General features: G+C 38.0%; 1 protein-coding gene across 1 annotated transcript in view; it reads right to left on the bottom strand.

Annotated features, from left to right (window-relative positions):
• Positions 1-18732, bottom strand: part of ERAP2 (endoplasmic reticulum aminopeptidase 2) — a 66487-nt gene that overhangs the window by 15091 nt on the left and 32664 nt on the right. The window contains 6 exon segments of the mRNA XM_037800885.1: positions 446-450; positions 10673-10851; positions 12947-13026; positions 14119-14309; positions 14861-14929; positions 17491-17622. Coding sequence (XP_037656813.1) covers positions 446-450; positions 10673-10851; positions 12947-13026; positions 14119-14309; positions 14861-14929; positions 17491-17622 — 656 coding nt within the window.

Raw genomic sequence — 18732 nt, 5'->3', positions numbered from 1 at the left:
GCTTTCATTAATAGCATTTTAGAGCATTTCCTTTGGTCTTTTCCCCCCTCTTTCACTTATTTTTTTTCTTATGTAATTGCAAATATAATAATACCCAAACTCATATTCTGTCTTTTTTCAACTTCACATTATTTGAAATGCAAATTTCTATGTTGTCACCTAATCTGCCTATTCGACACATGCTCTTTTTTTAGACAGTTTGCATTAGATTATACTAATAATGCCAACAGCTGGCATTTGTTAAGCAGGTGCTGTGCTTAGTGCCCTATCTGCATTGTCTCATGCAGTCCTCAAAACAGCCCTGTGTGCTAGACATTATTATTATTGGAGTTTTAAAGACTAGAAAAGTTAAAGATGAGAAAATGTGGGCTTCACTCAGTGTGAAGGCAGACAGTAAACTGTGCTCTACTGTGGCCACAGAGAAGTATTCTACCACATTCTTCACCCCATCTCTCCGGGCTCCAAGCCCATTTGGCCTGGGTAAACAAGGGTAAAGGGATGAGTAGAGAAAGTCACTGACCCTACTCACATAACCAGCATCCAGATCAAGAAATGAGACATTTAAAGCATCCCAGAAGGTCCCTTCCTACCCCCCTTGCAGTCATTAAACTCTTCAAAGGTAACCACTACCCTGGCTTCCAACATCTTAGATTAGCTGTGCCTCTTTACGAACTTTATATAAATGGAATCTTATATAAATAAGGACTTTTCTGCCTGGCTGTTTTTTTTTTTTTTTTTTTTTTAAATATTCATTTTATTGAGATATGGTCACGTACCACACAGCCATACAAAACAAATCATACATTTGATTGTTCACAGTACCATTACATAGTTGTACATTCATCACCTAAATCAATCCCTGACACCTTCATTAGCACACACACAAAAATAACAAGAATAATAATTAAAGTGAAAAAGAGCAATTAAAGTAAAAAAAGAACACTGGGTACCTTTGTCTGTTTGTTTCCTTCCCCTATTTTTCTACTCATCCATCCATAAACTAGACAAAGTGGAGTATGGTCCTTATGGCTTTCCCAATCCCATTGTCACCCCTCATAAGCTACATTTTTATACAACTGTCTTTGAGATTCATGGGTTCTGGGTTGTAGTTTGATAGTTTCAGGTATCCACCACCAGCTACCCCAATTCTTTAGAACCTAAAAAGGGTTGTCTAAAGTGTGCGTAAGAGTGCCCACCAGAGTGACCTCTCGGCTCCTTTTGGAATCTCTCTGCCACTGAAGCTTATTTCATTTCCTTCCACATCCCCCTTTTGGTCAAGAAGATGTTCTCCGTCCCACGATGCCAGGTCTACATTCCTCCCCGGGAGTCATATTCCACGTTGTGCCTGGCTCTTTTTGCACAGCATTAAGTTTGTGAAATTCATCCATGTTGTTGTGCATAGTTGTAGAAAAAAAAAATAATGTTAAAGAAAGAAAAACCTTGCCCAAGCTTAAACAATTAATGCGGAGAGGTAGTACTTGAACCCAAGTTGGTTTTAATACGAAATCTGTACTGTTACACTACATTAACCTGTCCACCTAATGAAGAAAAAAAACAGCATTTGTTTTTCCACTGGTGCATCAACAACTATAAGTTTCCTTCTGCTAAATTTAGAGTAAATATAAATTTATAGGCTAGAACCAGCAAAAAAAAAAAACTGATTGAACAACTGACTTTCATTTGCTGAGTTGCCAATATTCTTCATTCTTCCAGGCTTACATTTTTAATCTACTTTCTCTGAGATCTGCTCAGAGATTCTCCTTTGAGTAGACAAATCTCTTTCAATGAGTAATCGCTTTCTTCTTGGTCAGGCTATCATGTATCAGCTTGCATGTAGGACAGGTTTTTTCCTAATCCTGGCCTTCAGCATGATGTTCCTGAGAGCTGTGGGGGTGAGGATTAAGCTCTGGCTCCTCTCCCTTTTTTTTTTTTTTTTTTTTTTTTTTTTTTTTTTTTTTTTTTTTTTTTTTTTTTTTTTTTTTAATCATCATTTTATTGAGATATATTCACATACCACGCAGTCATACAAAATAAATTGTACTTTAGATTGTTTACAGTACCATTACATAGTTGTACATTCATCACCTAAATCAATCCCTGACACCTTCATTAGCACACACACAAAAATAACAAGAATAATAATTAGAGTGAAAAAGAGCAATTGAAGTAAAAAAGAACACTGGGTACCTTTGTCTGTTTGTTTCCTTCCCCTACTTTTCTACACATCCATCCATAAACTAGACAAAGTGGTGTTTGGTCCTTATGGCTTTCCCAATCCCATTGTCACCCCTCATAAGCTACATTTTTATACAACTGTCTTCGAGATTCATGGGTTCTGGGTTGTAGTTTGATAGTTTCAGGTATCCACCACCAGCTACCCCAATTCTTTAGAACCTAAAAAGGGTTGTCTAAAGTGTGCATAAGAGTGCCCACCAGAGGGACCTCTCGGCTCCTTTTGGAATCTCTCTGCCACTGAAGCTTATTTCATTTCCTTTCACATCCCCCTTTTGGTCAAGAAGATGTTCTCCGTCCCACGTTGCCAGGTCTACATTCCTCCCTGGGAGTCATATTCCACATTGCCAGGGAGATTCACTCCCCTGGGTGTCTGATCCCACGTAGGGGGGAGGGCAGTGATTTCACCTTTCAAGTTGGCTTAGCCAGAGAGAGAGGGCCACATCTGAGCAACAAAGAGGCATTCAGGAGGAGACTCTTAGGCACAAATACAGGGAGGCCTAGCCTCTCCTTTGCAGCAACCGTCTTCCCAAGGGTAAAACTTATGGTAGAGGGCTCAACCCATCCAACCACCAGTCCCCTATGTCTGTGGTCATGTTAGCAACCATGGAGGTGGGGTAGGCGAATACCCCTGCATTCTCCACAGGCTCCTCAAGGGGGCACTACATCTTTTTTTTTTTTTTTTTTCCCTTTTTTTTCTTTTTTATTTTTTTTTTTTTTTTTTTTTTTTTTTAACTTTCCCTTCTTTTTTCAAATCACCTGTATGAAAAAAAAAGTTAAAAAGAAAACAAACATACAATAAAAGAGCATTTCAAAGAGACCATAGCAAGGGAGTAAGAAAAAGACAACTAACCTAAGATAACTGCTTAACTTCCAACATGTTCCTACTCCACCCCAAGAAAGTTACATAATATAGCAACATTTCAGTGAACTTGTTCCTACTACAACCATCAGAAATTAACAGACCATAGTCATTTCTGGGCATCCCCAGAACGTTAAATAGCTTATCTGTTCTTCTTGGATTATTGTTCCCCCTTCCTTAATTGCTCTCTACTGCTAGTTCCCCTACATTCTACATTATAAACCATTTGTTTTACATTTTTCAAAGTTCACATTAGTGGTAGCATATAATATTTCTCTTTTTGTGCCTGGCTTATTTCGCTCAGCATTATGTCTTCAAGGTTCATCCATGTTGTCATATGTTTCACCAGATCGTTCCTTCTTACTGCCGCGTAGTATTCCATCGTGTGTATATACCACATTTTATTTATCCACTCATCTGTTGAAGGACATTTGGGTTGTTTCCATCTCTTGGCAATTGTGAATAATGCTGCTATGAACATTGGCGTGCAGATATCTGTTCGTGTCACTGCTTTCCGATCTTCCGGGTATATACCGAGGAGTGCAATCGCTGGATCGAATGGTAGCTCTATATCTAGTTTTCTAAGGAACTGCCAGACTGACTTCCAGAGTGGCTGAACCATTATACAGTCCCACCAACAATGAATAAGAGTTCCAATTTCTCCACATCCCCTCCAGCATTTGTAGTTTCCTGTTTGTTTAATGGCAGCCATTCTAACCGGTGTTAGATGGTATCTCATTGTGGTCTTAATTTGCATCTCTCTAATAGCTAGTGAAGCTGAACATTTTTTCATGTGTTTCTTGGCCATTTGTATTTCCTCTTCAGAGAACTGTCTTTTCATATCTTTTGCCCATTTTATAATTGGGCTGTCTGTACTATTGTCATTGAGTTGTAGGATTTCTTTGTATATGCAAGATATCAGTCTTTTGTCAGATACATGGTTTCCAAAAATTTTTTCCCATTGAGTTGGCTGCCTCTTTACCTTTTGAGAAATTCCTTTGAGGTGCAGAAACTTCTAAGCTTGAGGAGTTCCCATTTATCTATTTTCTCTTTTGTTGCTTGTGCTTTGGGTGTAAAGTCTAGGAAGTGGCCTCCTAATACAAGGTCTTGAAGATGTTTTCCTACATTATCTTCTAGGAGTTTTATGGTACTTTCTTTTATATTGAGATCTTTGGTCCATTTTGAGTTAATTTTTGTGTAGGGGGTGAGGTAGGGGTCCTCTTTCATTCTTTTGGATATGGATATCCAACTCTCCCAGCCCCATTTGTTGAAAAGACCATTATGGCTCAGTTCGGTGACTTTGGGGGCCTTATCAAAGATCAGTCGGCCATAGATCTGAGGGTCTATCTCTGAATTCTCAATTCGATTCCATTGATCTATATGTCTATCTTTTGTGCCAGTACCATGCTGTTTTTGGCAACTGTGGCTTTATAATAAGCTTCAAAGTCAGGGAGTGTAAGTCCTCCCACTTCATTTTTCTTTTTTAGAGTGTCTTTAGCAATTCGAGGCATCTTCCCTTTCCAAATAAATTTGATAACTAGCTTTTCCAAGTCTGCAAAGTAGGTTGTTGGAATTTTGATTGGGATTGCATTGAATCTGTAAATGAGTTTGGGTAGAATTGACATCTTAATGACATTTAGCCTTCCTATCCATGAACATGGAATATTTTTCCATCTTTTAAGGTCCCCTTCTATTTCTTTTAGTAGAGTTATGTAGTTTTCTTTGTATAGGTCTTTTACATCTTTGGTTAAGTTGATTCCTAGGTACTTGATTTTTTTAGTTGCTATTGAAAATGGTATCTTTTTCTTGAGTGTCTCTTCAGTTTGTTCATTTCTAGCATATAGAAACATTACTGACTTATGTGCATTAATTTTGTATCCCGCTACTTTGCTAAATTTGTTTATTAGCTCTAGTAGCTGTATCGTCGATTTCTCAGGGTTTTCTAGATATAAGATCATATCATCTGCAAACAATGACAGTTTTACTTCTTCTTTTCCAATTTGGATGCCTTTTATTTCTTTGTCTTGCCGGATTGCCCTGGGTAGCACTTCCAGCACAATGTTGAATAACAGTGGTGACAGCGGGCATCCTTGTCTTGTTCCTGATCTTAGAGGGAAGGCTTTCAGTCTCTCACCATTGAGTACTATGCTGGCTGTGGGTTTTTCATATATGCTCTTTATCATGTTGAGGAAGTTTCCTTCAATTCCTACCTTTTGAAGTGTTTTTATCAAAAAGGGATGTTGGATTTTGTCAAATGCTTTTTCAGCATCTATTGAGATGATCAATTGATTTTTCCCTTTCGAGTTTTTAATGTGTTGTAATACATTGATTGTTTTTCTGATGTTGAACCATCCTTGCATGCCTGGAATGAACCCCACTTGGTCATGGTGTATGATTTTTTTAATGTGTCTTTGGATTCGATTTGCAAGTATTTTGTTGAGGATTTTTGCATCTATATTCATTAGGGAGATTGGCCGGTAGTTTTCCTTTTTTGTAGCATCTTTGCCTGGTTTTGGTATTAGATTGATGTTAGCTTCATAAAATGAGTTAGGTAGTGTTCCATTTTTTTCAATGTTTTGAAAGAGTTTGAGTAAGATTGGTGTCAGTTCTTTCTGGAAAGTTTGGTAGAATTCCCCTGTGAAGCCATCTGGCCCTGGGCATTTATTTGTGGGAAGATTTTTGATGACTGATTGGATCTCTTTGCTTGTGATGGGTTGGTTGAGGTCTTCTATTTCTTCTCTGGTCAGTCTAGGTTGTTCATATGTTTCCAGGAAATTGTCCATTTCTTCTACATTATCCAGTTTGTTGCCATACAGTTGTTCATAGTATCCTCTTATAATTTTTTTAATTTCTTCAGGATCTGCAGTTATGTCACCTTTTTCATTCATTATTTTGTTTATATGGGTCTTCTCTCTTTTTGATTTTGTCAGTCTAGCTAGGGGCTTGTCAATCTTGTTGATCTTCTCAAAGAACCAACTTTTGGTGATATTTATCCTTTCTATTGTTTTTTTGTTCTCTATGTCATTTATTTCTGCTTTAATCCTTGTTATTTCTTTTCTTCTACTTGGTTTAGGATTGGTTTGCTGTTCATTTTCTAGCTTCTTCAGTTGATCCATTAGTTCTTTGATTTTGGCTCTTTCTTCCTTTTTAATATATGCGTTTAGTGCTATAAATTTCCCCCTTAGCACTGCTTTTGCTGCATCCCATAGGTTTTGGTATGTTGTGTTCTCGTTTTCATTCGTCTCTATATATTTAGCAATTTCTCTTGCTATTTCTTCTTGAACCCACTGATTGTTTAGGAGTGTGTTGTTTAACCTCCAGGTATTTGTGAATTTTCTAAGTCTCTGATGGTTATTGACTTCTAATTGTATTCCATTGTGGTCAGAGAATGTGCTTTGAATAATTTCAATCTTTTTAAATTTATTGAGGCTTGTTTTATGTCCCAGCATATGATCTATTCTGGAGAAAGTTCCGTGAGCACTAGAAAAGTATGTGTATCCTGGTGATTTGGGATGTAATGTCCTGTAGATGTCTGTTAAATCTAATTCATTTATCAGATTGTTTAGGTTTTCAATTTCCTTATTGGTCTTCTGTCTGGTTGATCTATCTATAGGAGAGAGTGATGTGTTGAAGTCTCCCACAATTATTGTGGAAACATCAATTGCTTCCTTTAGTTTTGCCAATGTTTCTCTCATGTATTTTGTGGCACCTTGATTGGGTGCATAGACATTTACGATTGTTATTTCTTCTTGCTGAATTGCCCCTTTTATTAGTATGTAGTGGCCTTCTTTGTCTCTCAAAACATCCCTGCATTTGAAGTCTATTTTATCTGAGATTAATATTGCTACACCTGCTTTCTTTTGGCTGTAGCTTGCATGAAATATTTTTTTCCATCCTTTCACTTTCAATTTCTTTGTGTCCCTGTGTCTAAGATGAGTCTCTTGTATGCAACATATTGATGGTTCATTTTTTTTGATCCATTCTGCGAATCTATATCTTTTAATTGGGGAGTTTAATCCATTTACATTCAACGTTAAAACCGTGAAGGCATTTCTTGAATCGGCCATCTTATCCTTTGGATTATGTTTGCCATATTTTTCCCTCTCTCTATTAATATCCTTTATTGTACCCATACCGAGTCTCTTTAGTACTGAACCTTTCTCCAAGTCTCTCTGTCCTGTCTTTGTTTCTCTGTCTGTAGGGCTCCCTTTAGTATCTCCAGTAGGGCAGGTCTCTTGTTAGCAAATTCTCTCAGCATTTCTTTGTCTGTGAAAAATTTAAGCTCTCCCTCAAATTTGAAGGAGAGCTTTGCTGGATAAAGTATTCTTGGCTGGAAATTCCTCTCTCTCAGAATTTTAAATATATCGTGCCACTGCCTTCTCGCCTCCATGGTGGCTGCTGAGTAGTCACTACTTAGTCTTATGCTGTTTCCTTTGTATGTGGTGAATTGCTTTTCTCTTGCTGCTTTCAGAACTTGCTCCTTCTCTTCTATGTTTGACAGTGTGATCAGTATATGTCTCGGAGTGGGTTTTTTTGGATTTATTCTATTTGGAGTTCGCTGAGCATTTATGATTTGTGTATTTATGTTGTTTAGAAGATTTGGGAAGTTTTCCCCAACAATTTCTTTGAATACTCTTCCTAGACCTTTACCCTTTTCTTCCCCTTCTGGGACACCAATGAGTCTTATATTCGGACGTTTCATATTATCTATCATATCCCTGAGGTCCATTTCGAGTTTTTCAATTTTTTTCCCCATTCTTTCTTTTATGCTTTCATTTTCCATTCTGTCATCTTCCAGGTCACTGATTCGTTGTTCAACTTCCTCTAGTCTTGTACTATGAGTGTCCAGAATCTTTTTAATTTGGTCAACAGTTTCTTTAATTTCCATAAGATCATCCATTTTTTATTTAGTCTTGCAATGTCTTCTTTATGCTCTTCTAGGGTCTTCTTGATTTCCTTCATATCCCGTACTAGGGTCTCATTGTTCATCTTTAGTTCTTTGAGTAGCTGCTCTAGGTGTGTCTCTTCTGGTCTTTTGATTTGGGTGCTTGGGCTTGGGTTATCCATATCGTCTGGTTTTTTCATATGCTTTATAATTTTCTGTTGTTTTTGGCCTCGTGGCATTTGCTGACCTTGATAGGGTTCTTTTAGGGTTTGTAGACCAGTTGAAGTCCTTATCTCTAATTTATCAGATCTACAGCTTCGTGGAGTACACTTTCTCTAACTAACCAGCAGGTGGCGTCCACGAGCCACCTGTTCTCCACAAGCCCGATCTCCCCTGCTTAGCCTTTTTGGTGAGTGGGGGAGTGAGTCTTGTGGGGCCCAATTGGTGTCCCAAGCTTGCGTGTGTAGTTGGTGTTGCCTGCCCTGTATGTGGGGCGTGTTTCTGGGCAGTCGGGGAGGTGGGGTGGCCCTAACAATCAAATCTCCCTGATGATCCTAGAGTTTTAAAGCTGCTGCAATAGTCTAATCCTTCAGTTCAGTCCTGCCACAGTTTGTCTCTGCCACTGACCCACAAGTCTTTGGTATTGGCGTATGGCTCCTGAGACTTGCAAGTGGGCCCCTCTTCCAGGCTGTGCACCCCGGGTCCTCTGTTGAGGGATGACTGTGCTATGTCACAGGTGAGTGCCGTCCCCCCAGGGCAGTTCTGGGCTGCTGGGCTGTGTTGGGAGGCTCCCAGTCTGCTCAAATGATGGCTGAATGGGGCTCTGTTAATTCACACTGCTCCCCCTTCCCAGCTCTGGGACATTCAGCTGAGGTTGCAGGGAAGGCTAATGTCCACGCCCAGTTTTGTGGTGTGTGCCTGTTATTTGAAGCACTTCCGTCACACTGGGTTGTCTGGGGCAGCTCTGGGCTATGGGGCTGGCGATGGGCAGGAGTGTTTCCTGTCCACCAGGATGGTGGCTGTGAGCGGACACCCCCCTTTTCTTGGGAAGTTGTGTTGTTTAGTGAATTTTCTCAGCCACTGGATTATTGCCTTTTGTCTCAGAGCTCTCTTAGTTCTGCTCTTGACTTGACGTGCCCAAATTTCAATTCTTTGAAGCTTTCTGTATTGAGCTTCTTAGAGTAATTGTTTTAGAAAAAGCAAAAAGGATTTAAAAAAAAAAAAAAAAAAAAAAAAAAAAAAAAAAAAAAAAAAAAACGGCCCTCCTCAGAGATCTAATGGTTTATTGAAATGCTAATAGACAAAGCATCCAGGGCCATTAAGGAAAGGTGCCCTGGGCAGAGAGATCAGCCTTGCTTCGGGATTTGCATATGCGCCTCAAGTCCTGATCTCCGCCCTTCCCCTTTCTGTGTTCACCAGAACTCCAAAAATCCTCTGCTTTTACTTTGGAGCTTCTCGTGTTGTTTTCCTTCTATGCCCGTCTCCTCTCTGCTGGGCTGGCTGCTCTCAGAGTCTCTGGTGTCTGGCCTCAGTCTATCTATGGTTGGAGTTTGAATCAGTAGAATGAGTTTCCGGTAAGAGCAGCCACTGCAATTCTCCCTTCTCCTTCCTGGAGCTGACAGCCCCTCCTCCCCCGGGACTGAGCCTGGCAGGGAGGGGCGCGGGTCCCCTGGCCGCAAAAACTTACAGATTTCGCTGATCTCAGCAGTTCCACGTTTTCATGAGTGTTGTATGAAGTATGCCCAAAGACAGATTGCTCTGTGGTGTCCAGTCCACGCAGTTCCTGGCTTTTTACCTACTTTCCTGGAGGAGTAACTAAAACATACTCCTCTCCCTTTTTTAACTAGGGAGTTCTGTTGTACAGAGAATCTTTGCCTGGGGGATATCCTGCTGGTTACTTTAGATTTGACCTAAATAAGTATCCAAAAGGAAATAACATGTCACACTGAATAAAGTGAGTACATTACAGTAATTCTCAGAACAGGAAAAGCTTACAATGCACAATTTCCACCTCATCCCCAATTTCTTTTTTTCATTGGGGATTGTGTGACCTGATTTATTCTGCATATTATTCTGTTGATGATAAATGGAAATGGAAAAACAAAACAAAAAACAATTTGTCTTTCCAAGAAAGTCTAGAGAGGAATAAACATACAGTCAATTCTTCCGTCATATCCCTACCAAATTTATGTTGATTTCTCCAATGTAAGTAATGAATGGGTTGTGCACAAGGCTAATAGCTCATTTAAAAATTGTAAAAGTTAAGTGTACATTTATGCTTTTTGCTCAACAGATGACACAGATATTTGGTGTAACAGCCTAAGGAAGGCAACAGGACTTGGGGTGGGGGTTGGGACTTCGGCACATGGGACAGTGAGCCTACCTTCCCCTAGGGTTGCCTGGTGGGAACGAAGGCCCACGGTTGCCAGATTTTCTCATGTTTTAAGAGACTCCAGAAGTCAGGGTTTTAAAATAAATTCTCTACTTTAAAACATTGGGTCAGATTTATAAACAGTATGTGGGTCAAAATGCCTCATCGGGCAGGCTCAAGCCTATGCTTAGGTAGTTTTGGACTCCTTCAGCTCCATATCTTATGAATGATCAACAGTGAGCATTTGACTTTGAAATCTGGCACAACCAGTTATGGATCAGTTATTGCCTGTGTAATTGGATGAAATTTTGCATTTCCTAACCAGATGAAATGCATTGTGAATCAGACCTATTCTGTCCTTAGGCCTGAGACGGGTATGGTTCTGATTCTACTGTGTAATGAATTGATCCCATCCATGCCCCTCCTAGTGAATGGTGCAGTAGCCATTGAAGTCCACAGTGAATTTCACCCAACTGGTCTTTTCAGGTAAATTCAGAGTACCTAAGAGACGGAGATTGAAGTGGTCATTTTATTATCAACTTATACCCTAGGAACATCTAAAAAATTTTGCTTTCCATACTAGTATTAATAAGTCAATGGGAAAACAAAGTTTTGGAAGAATCATGATGACAATCATTTTCATAGTCCTCTAGATGTTTTTTTTTGTGGAAGATGGTCCTAATGTGACAAATGTGAAAAAAATAAATAAATTCATAGGAAAAGAACTGCTGAATTTGTTCTAAAAACTAGTCTACACAAGTCTAAGAGGGATGCAAGGGCCCAATGAACTACATGATCTTAGCATGACTGGAATTTGGCTTAATTTATTGGAGCCATTGTCTCAAGGTTAAGTTACTGATCATTAAAATATGTATATCTAAATAGGTAATTTATTTGTCCAGTCCTTATTTTGGGTGATATAGGACTTCAGGTTGAACGTGAATTTATAATGGAAGCCCTCTGAAATTTTAATGAAGAGGAGAAATTAAAATATATTGTGTATTTTTTATATGACAGGCATTATACTAGATGGTATAATTACATTATCATATGCTTTTGACAACTCTGTGAGGTCTAGTTCCCATTCGAAAAGATAAGAAAATTGAATTTAAAATTCAGGAGAAGTTAAGTATTTCTTAGGGTCACACATCTAATAAGTGACGGAGTGGGGATTTGAACCTAAACACAATTGATTCTTAAGTGTATGCTTTTCTCCGCTACACATTTTTGCCTCACGGAATAAGAACTGGATTAGTACATATTAAAGAATGTAAGATAGGCTTCCATCATTTCTTGTTATAAATACAAACCTATTTTTAAATGCTAAAGGCAAAAAGAACTTCGCACTGAATGAAAAACTCAGACTTTCTAGCTGAAGAGTTCTTTTGGAAAGTAATATGTGGATAAATTGGAACTTCACCAAACGTAGATTTTTTTTTAATGCATTTTTAAATTGTGAACTTTAACATATATACATAACAGTGATAACTTCCAAATTACAATTTAACAAGTAGGTAGGGAGCAAATTTCAAAGAATGCACAACTTCAGTTATTTCCATTATTTTAAATATAATATACATACAGAAAGGTGTTAACTTTTGATGTACAGCTCAACAAACAATTATATAGGTAATTTCAAAAATTGTTATGGGTTACAGTTCCACGGTTTCAGTTCTTGCATTATTAGGCAACATAAGGTATGTACAGAAAGGTAAAGACTTTCAAAGCACAATTCAATGAGTAACTGTAGAGCAAATTTCAGAGGATGTTTAGGTTACATTTCCACCATGTCATTTATCTCCTTCCAGCTGTTCCAACACCCCAGCATCTAAATGTGTGTGTGTGTGTGTATATATATATATATATATATATATATATATATATATATATATGTTTCAGTATTCATAGGCCTTTGTTCAAACTTATCTTGTTTGTTGCTACCCCTTCCTCTCACTTTATCTCTTTCTCCATCTTCAGGGTGTCTAGGCAGTGAGCACCCTAACTTGTTCTTATTGAAAGGGGGTGTCTCCAGTATGGAGGAAGAGGGCTGCATCTGATTGTTGTTCTTAAAAGAGGCTGTTGCCTCTGGGTTTTAGGACTTGTCTGGCATAGGAACACTCTGGTGGATTTAAGTTTCTGAGAGATAAAACTTAATGAGTGAATCTTTTATAGAATCTCAGGTAGGGACCTAGATATTTGGGGACCACTTTTGGTAAGGGCGTGGCATACTGTGGCCATTTGGAATGTCTAGCTGGAGCTTGCATAAGAGAAACCTCCAGGATAGCCCCTCCACTCTATTTGGGCTCTCTCAGCCACTGTAACCTCAGCTTGTTGCTTTTCTTTTTCCCCCTTTTGGTCAAGTAGGCATTTTCAATCCCTCACTGCCAGGGTCAGACTCCTTCCTGGGAGTCATGTCCCACGTCGCCAGGGAGATTCATTCCCCTGGGAGTCATGTCCCTCGTAGGGGATGGTGGTGGGGAGGTTAAAACATAGATCTTTTATTATTATATTACTTACGGCATCTTTCCTTCAAATAGACCAAAACATGTTTAATTTCCGTATTGAAACATTTATTTGGCTAATTAGTTCACTTTACCTGCCTTTGATAGTAGAATGTGTCTGTGAATTGCATTAGAGGAATTCATGGAGTAGGTCAATGGGATATGCCAAAGGTACATACATTAGAAAGTAAGGATTGATACAGACCAAATGAAAGAACATTTCAATTTACACATTGTCAGATTCAGACATGCTACAAAAAGTACCTAAGCACATATCCTTCACGCTGCCGGTGACCTTCAATAAATTTTAATCCTTGGATTAAAATCAGCAGGAAAATATCTTCTACGAGGATTATGAAGGTGCATCAATATATGTCTATATGAACTCTTGTCATAAATACCTGTGCCATTTGCTGCCTAAATCTCATACCGTGAGTTCTGCTGTTTGTTTTCTTCTAAGTAAAAGAAAAAAAAAATCCAATCTTCCTTTCACGTATCCAAAAACTGACAGATGCATGCTAATTTGAGTAACCAAACCAAAACTGCAGAAGAAGCCTTAGGAGGTAAAACGAAACGAAACAAAACAAAACAAAACACTTACTCCAGTGTGATCTTTCACTTCACCTTTTGTTTAACAGGACAATTTTCTGGGCTCACTTGGAATATTTCATTTTAAATAAATCTCATTCTTCTTATTAGCAGGGTAATAGATCAGAGACATGTAGATAGTGCTGTGTTTCTTGATGAGATTTCTCAGGATGGCCTGTTGAACAGAATGACTGTGTGGCTAATTAGATTTGCTTTCATTATCATCCAGAGCATCATATGTTTTAAGACATTACATTTTATGGTCTTTTTCTAAAAAACAAAGGCGACAGGAGGTCTTAGCATTGAATTTATCACATAGGGAATATCTTTCCTCTGATGATAAGAAGCAGAGCTATCATAATGCTTCCTAAAGTGTGAGTCACAAATATAGTATTGAAAAGAATCCATTTAAGAGTCATATAATAGAAATATGACTAACCACCCTCTGCATCAGAACTGAGGTTCTGAAGGCTGCTATGGAATTACTAAGAACAGGGCTGTTGCAGGAAGCAGTCTGGGCCACCTGAAGCTCTTTAAATCTGTGATCCAAGGGTGGTTCATGACTTTGAGTCCTGTGTGGAAATAGCATTCCACAAAGTTGCCAGAGGAACTAAAAGGAAGCTAACGAAATGAGCAAACCAAGATGAGGTACACTAGACCAAAAGAGAAAAGCAGCCCCCTCTCCTGCAGGGTTATCCATTCAGAGTCCTCTTTGAAAACCCCCTTCAGGAAGTGCTCCTCCTGTAGTCTGAATGAACTCCATTCTTGTTTAACCTCCAAGAAGGGGATTCCTTTCTGGAAAGCCCATGTAGTCATCATCTCTTTGATGTCCACATTTTTCCCTAGAAAGCTGAGTTTAATGACAAGTGACTTTAGCACCACAAGGGAGAGGAGAGGATCCAAAGAGAGATCAGCATCTTCAGTGTTTGTGGATGCCAAAAACAAGGCTTGGCATCCTTTATAAACCATTAGTTAGGGAATTACTACAGTTCTTAAATGTTGGCGTCTTTTCCATTATGAGTTTCTTTTCTCTCTTCTATAATTTTAATAACTTCCCTGAGGTAAGCAGAAAGGCACAGTCTCAAGAAAGCCATACACTCTTTTTCCATGCCCAACAACATTCTTGGTTTGGCATTTTTTAGGGCCTTGAAGGGGGTGCCAAATGCAGCACTAACAACTCAAAAGAACTTTGAGCTGAGACACTTTGAGCTAGCAGTAGAGTTGTGGAAAAGCTTAAAAAGAGCATCATTCATCTAAATGGTCTGAATATTTCTTTTTCAGTTAGCTTTGTTTCTAGGAAAGTTGTGGAAACTCTTCCTCTACAGTTATTTTAAAGGGAGTAGTGGGGCACTCTATCATACTCACTTAGGTCAGGATGATGTGCCAGATTTCTTCTACTCTATAATTCTCTTTATACTTACTGTGCTACTTGTCATCTGGGAATCAGAATAACAAACTCCACCAGATGTAAAATCACCTTCTAAATAACTCTATAAAACAAGAATAAAGAGCATGGCCATTTGGCACCAATAATTGGCTGAGTATGCATATTAGGCAAGAATGCAGCATTTATTAGCATAGCTATATGAACATTCAACGTTTAAAATGTAATTCATCTAGACCCAATGCAAATGAAAAATATTTGGCATCTTTGTAGTGACCATAGGAAATTCACAAAGGTTCTTGTACTCTTGTTCAATGTGTTGGAATAACTAGTTTAGGATTTTGAATTAATTTGTAAAAGCTCTGAATTTTCTTTTCATTTCTTGCTTTTCACCTGGGAAAGGCCCTACTTTATTCTTTCATTGTGCATGTTACTTGTGCCTTTGCTTAGCATTTAGGCAACTGTGCAGTATTAACTTTCCCCCATCATATTTTAAGTTTCTTGAGGGTGGGTGCAGTGCCTTTGCCTAACTGGGTATTCCCATAATGACTACCAAGGTAGCATTTAGCGGGTGCACAATAAATTTTGAAGAGAATGAAAGTGAAATGAGATCTAAGAAAATTACCACCTTGACAATCTACCCTTGAACAACTAAGAATTAGTAGTCTATATACATAGTGTTTAAGGTTCTCAAGCACTGTTAAATGAATTTATGACAAAGAACAACAAAGAATTAAATTTTGATTCCCAAGTTGTCACTGACATATATTAGAATTGACTTATGTGACACAATGGTGAGTAAGATATTTTCAGAAATTTATTGTTTTCATACTATGGTGCCATTTGGCATCAGAAGGAGGTCTGCTAGAATCTAGGACCTTTAGGGGAAGGTTATATGGGAGATTTTCCTGATAACTAGGAAACAGCTGTGATATAACTGAAAGAAAGTATGACTTAGAGCCTGAAATCAGATTTTAGGTACTAACTCTATCATTGATTTTGGTACATGACCTTGGGCAAATCAATCACCCTTAGTCTTAGTTTCCCCATCTGTAAAATGGGAAAAGGATGCCCACCTTATCTTCTTCAGATGGTCATAAGTGTGATGTTACCAAAATTAACATACGCGTGTTCAAAGATTCATTTCTTCCTCATGTGGTCTAGAAGAATGCTGTAATTTCTGGTCAAATTTCCCCTTTAATTCTCCCCCTACACCCACCACACACACCAAATCAGATTCTTCCTTGTTGGAGACAGTCTGAGTTGCTAGAGGCTGGGTTGATATCTGCACACATATAGCAAAGGAAAGGGAGAGGGAGAAGGATAGGAGAGAAAAACAATGGGAGGCTTGGTGTCAAGAGGTTTAGAAGGAATTGTGGAGAAATAGTCTCTAGATCACCTGCAGGGAATGATAGAAATGGATAGTAAAGAGTATTTTTATAAGTTTTACTAAGGACTATGTATTTTGATTCCTATCATGATTTTTAAGAAATGCAAGTAAAAGATTTGAGCTACATTGAAATAATTTTTGATGGCTGGACTTTGTTTCTTTGACCACAAAATCACACTTAAATTGGACCACAAGGGTCTAGGCTTAAAAGTACATGATTAATCAAATGAGAGAATGCGTGTGAAAGTGCTTTTAAAACTGTGACATTCTATACAAATGTTGGGCAATATTATTACTATCCCTGGGATATAAGTGCATGTAAAGAAGAGAGGACCTCTTCTGGCTAAAATGGCTTAGGGCTCTTTGACCTGAAGACCCAATCCCTGCCAGACCAGTCATTCCAGAAAAGGCTATTTTCTTTGTAGTAGAAAACTTAAAAATATTTTAATAATTATTAGAATCATCTGAGTTGGCGACAGGTTTTCTCCTTTCTCTTCCTTATTGTACTACATGAATTCTGAAGACAGAGACCAGGATCATCAACTATTTATTAATCACTATTATAGAATCTACAACATGTTTAGGTCCCATGGCATAAAATAGAATAATAGATATGATTCTTGCTCTTAAGCAACTTAGAAGGCCAGACTATCGCTGTGTGGAACAGGTTACAAGTACTCTTCTAGGCATTTAGCAGAGAGGCAAAACACTGAGGCTGGAGCAGTGCACTAAGAAGGAGGTGAAATCTTAGTTGAATCTCAAAAGATGGATAGGATTTAAATTGGTGGAAAGAAGAGGATATGTCAAGTAGTGAGGGCACTAGAAACAAAGGCATGAAGTAGGGATTGAGTAGGATTTTTTCAAATGAGGGAGATCAGTTTCACTCAACAAAGAATACATGTTGGGAAAATAAAACTGAGCAGGTAGAATTCAGCCTTAAAATTTTGGCAAAGAAGATAAGATGTCATGATGTAGGAAACACAATGTCATTAAAGATTTGGGAACAAGGGAAGATGAAAGTGCAGATTAACTACAGAAGGGAAACCAAAGAGAGGGAGGACAAACAGGGAATGTCTGCATTCATCTCAGCGTGTGGTGATAGCAAACTAGTTTGGTGCCAGAGAAAAAAAGAAAGGGGTCACCTTCTCTGGACACAGGCAGACTTGCAGGTACAATAAACATTTGTTGTCTGACAATGTGACTCTTTATAAACCTTCATGATTAGCCTGTCACCTTTAGGCTTAACAACAATCTCCTGTAATCCATGTATGACTTATATTTGACAGACTGTCTCATAAATTATCATTCTTAGCATTTCTGTAGCTGAATTTCTTTAAGTAGGGTATTATTCCTTTCTGAAATTTTTCCTCACTCAGAAAATCCTTGAGCATATTCAAAATACAAGCTCCCTTAAAAAAATTAAAAAGCAGTAAAGAAAGAAAGAATTTTTAAAAAGTAAAGAAAAAGGTAGTGTGATATATTTACACATATTATTGTCTTAAAAATGAAATAATTTTTTAGTTATTGTTTTTTATTAGAGAAGTTGTAGGTTTACCAAAAAATCATGCAGAATATACAGAGTTCCCATATACCAACCCCACAGTTTTCCCTATTATCAACAGTTTCCATAAGTGTGGTAACTTTCTTACAATTGATGAAACAATATTATTATAATTATACTATTCATTATAGTCCATAATTGACATTAGGGTTCATGCTTTGTGTCATACAGTTCGATGTTTTTTTAAAAAACATATGCTAGTAGTATATATACAACCCCAAATTTCCCCCTTTTAACCATATTCAAATCTAAGTGGTGTTAATTACATTCATAATGTTGTGCCTCTATTATCACCATCCATTACAAAACTTTTCCATCACCCCCGACAGAAACTCCATACCAAATGAACAATGAACATTACATTAACCCCCCATTCCCTTTTTTTTTTTTTTTTTCGCATCCTGGTGCACACATTTTTTTTTTAATTCAGTTTTATTGAAATACATTTGCACACCATACAATTATCCATGATATACAATCCACTGTCCACAGTACGATAACATAGTTATGCGTTCATCACCACAATCTATCTCTGAACATTTTCCTTACATCAGAAAGAACCAGAACAAGAATAAAAAATAAAAGTGAAAAAAAACACCCAAATCATCCCCCATCCCACCCCATTTGTCCTTTAGTTTTTTTTGTTTTTTTTTTTAATCTTCATTTTATTGAAATATATTCACATACCACGCAGTCATACAAAACAAATCGTACTTTCGATTGTTTACAGTACCATTACATAGTGGTACATTCATCACCCAAATCAATCCCTGACACCTTCATTAGCACACACACAAAAATAACAAGAATAATAATTAGAGTGAAAAAGAGCAATTGAAGTAAAAAAGAACACTGGGTACCTTTGCCTGTTTGTTTCCTTCCCCTATTTTTCTACTCATCCATCCATAAACTAGACAAAGTGGAGTGTGGTCCTTACGGCTTTCCCAATCCCATTGTC

This window comes from Choloepus didactylus, chromosome 13 (assembly GCF_015220235.1).
Source record: "Choloepus didactylus isolate mChoDid1 chromosome 13, mChoDid1.pri, whole genome shotgun sequence".
NCBI classification, from domain to species: domain Eukaryota; kingdom Metazoa; phylum Chordata; class Mammalia; order Pilosa; family Megalonychidae; genus Choloepus; species Choloepus didactylus.
Note: the sequence above shows the minus strand (reverse complement) of the source record. Positions and strands in the feature narration are given on the sequence as shown.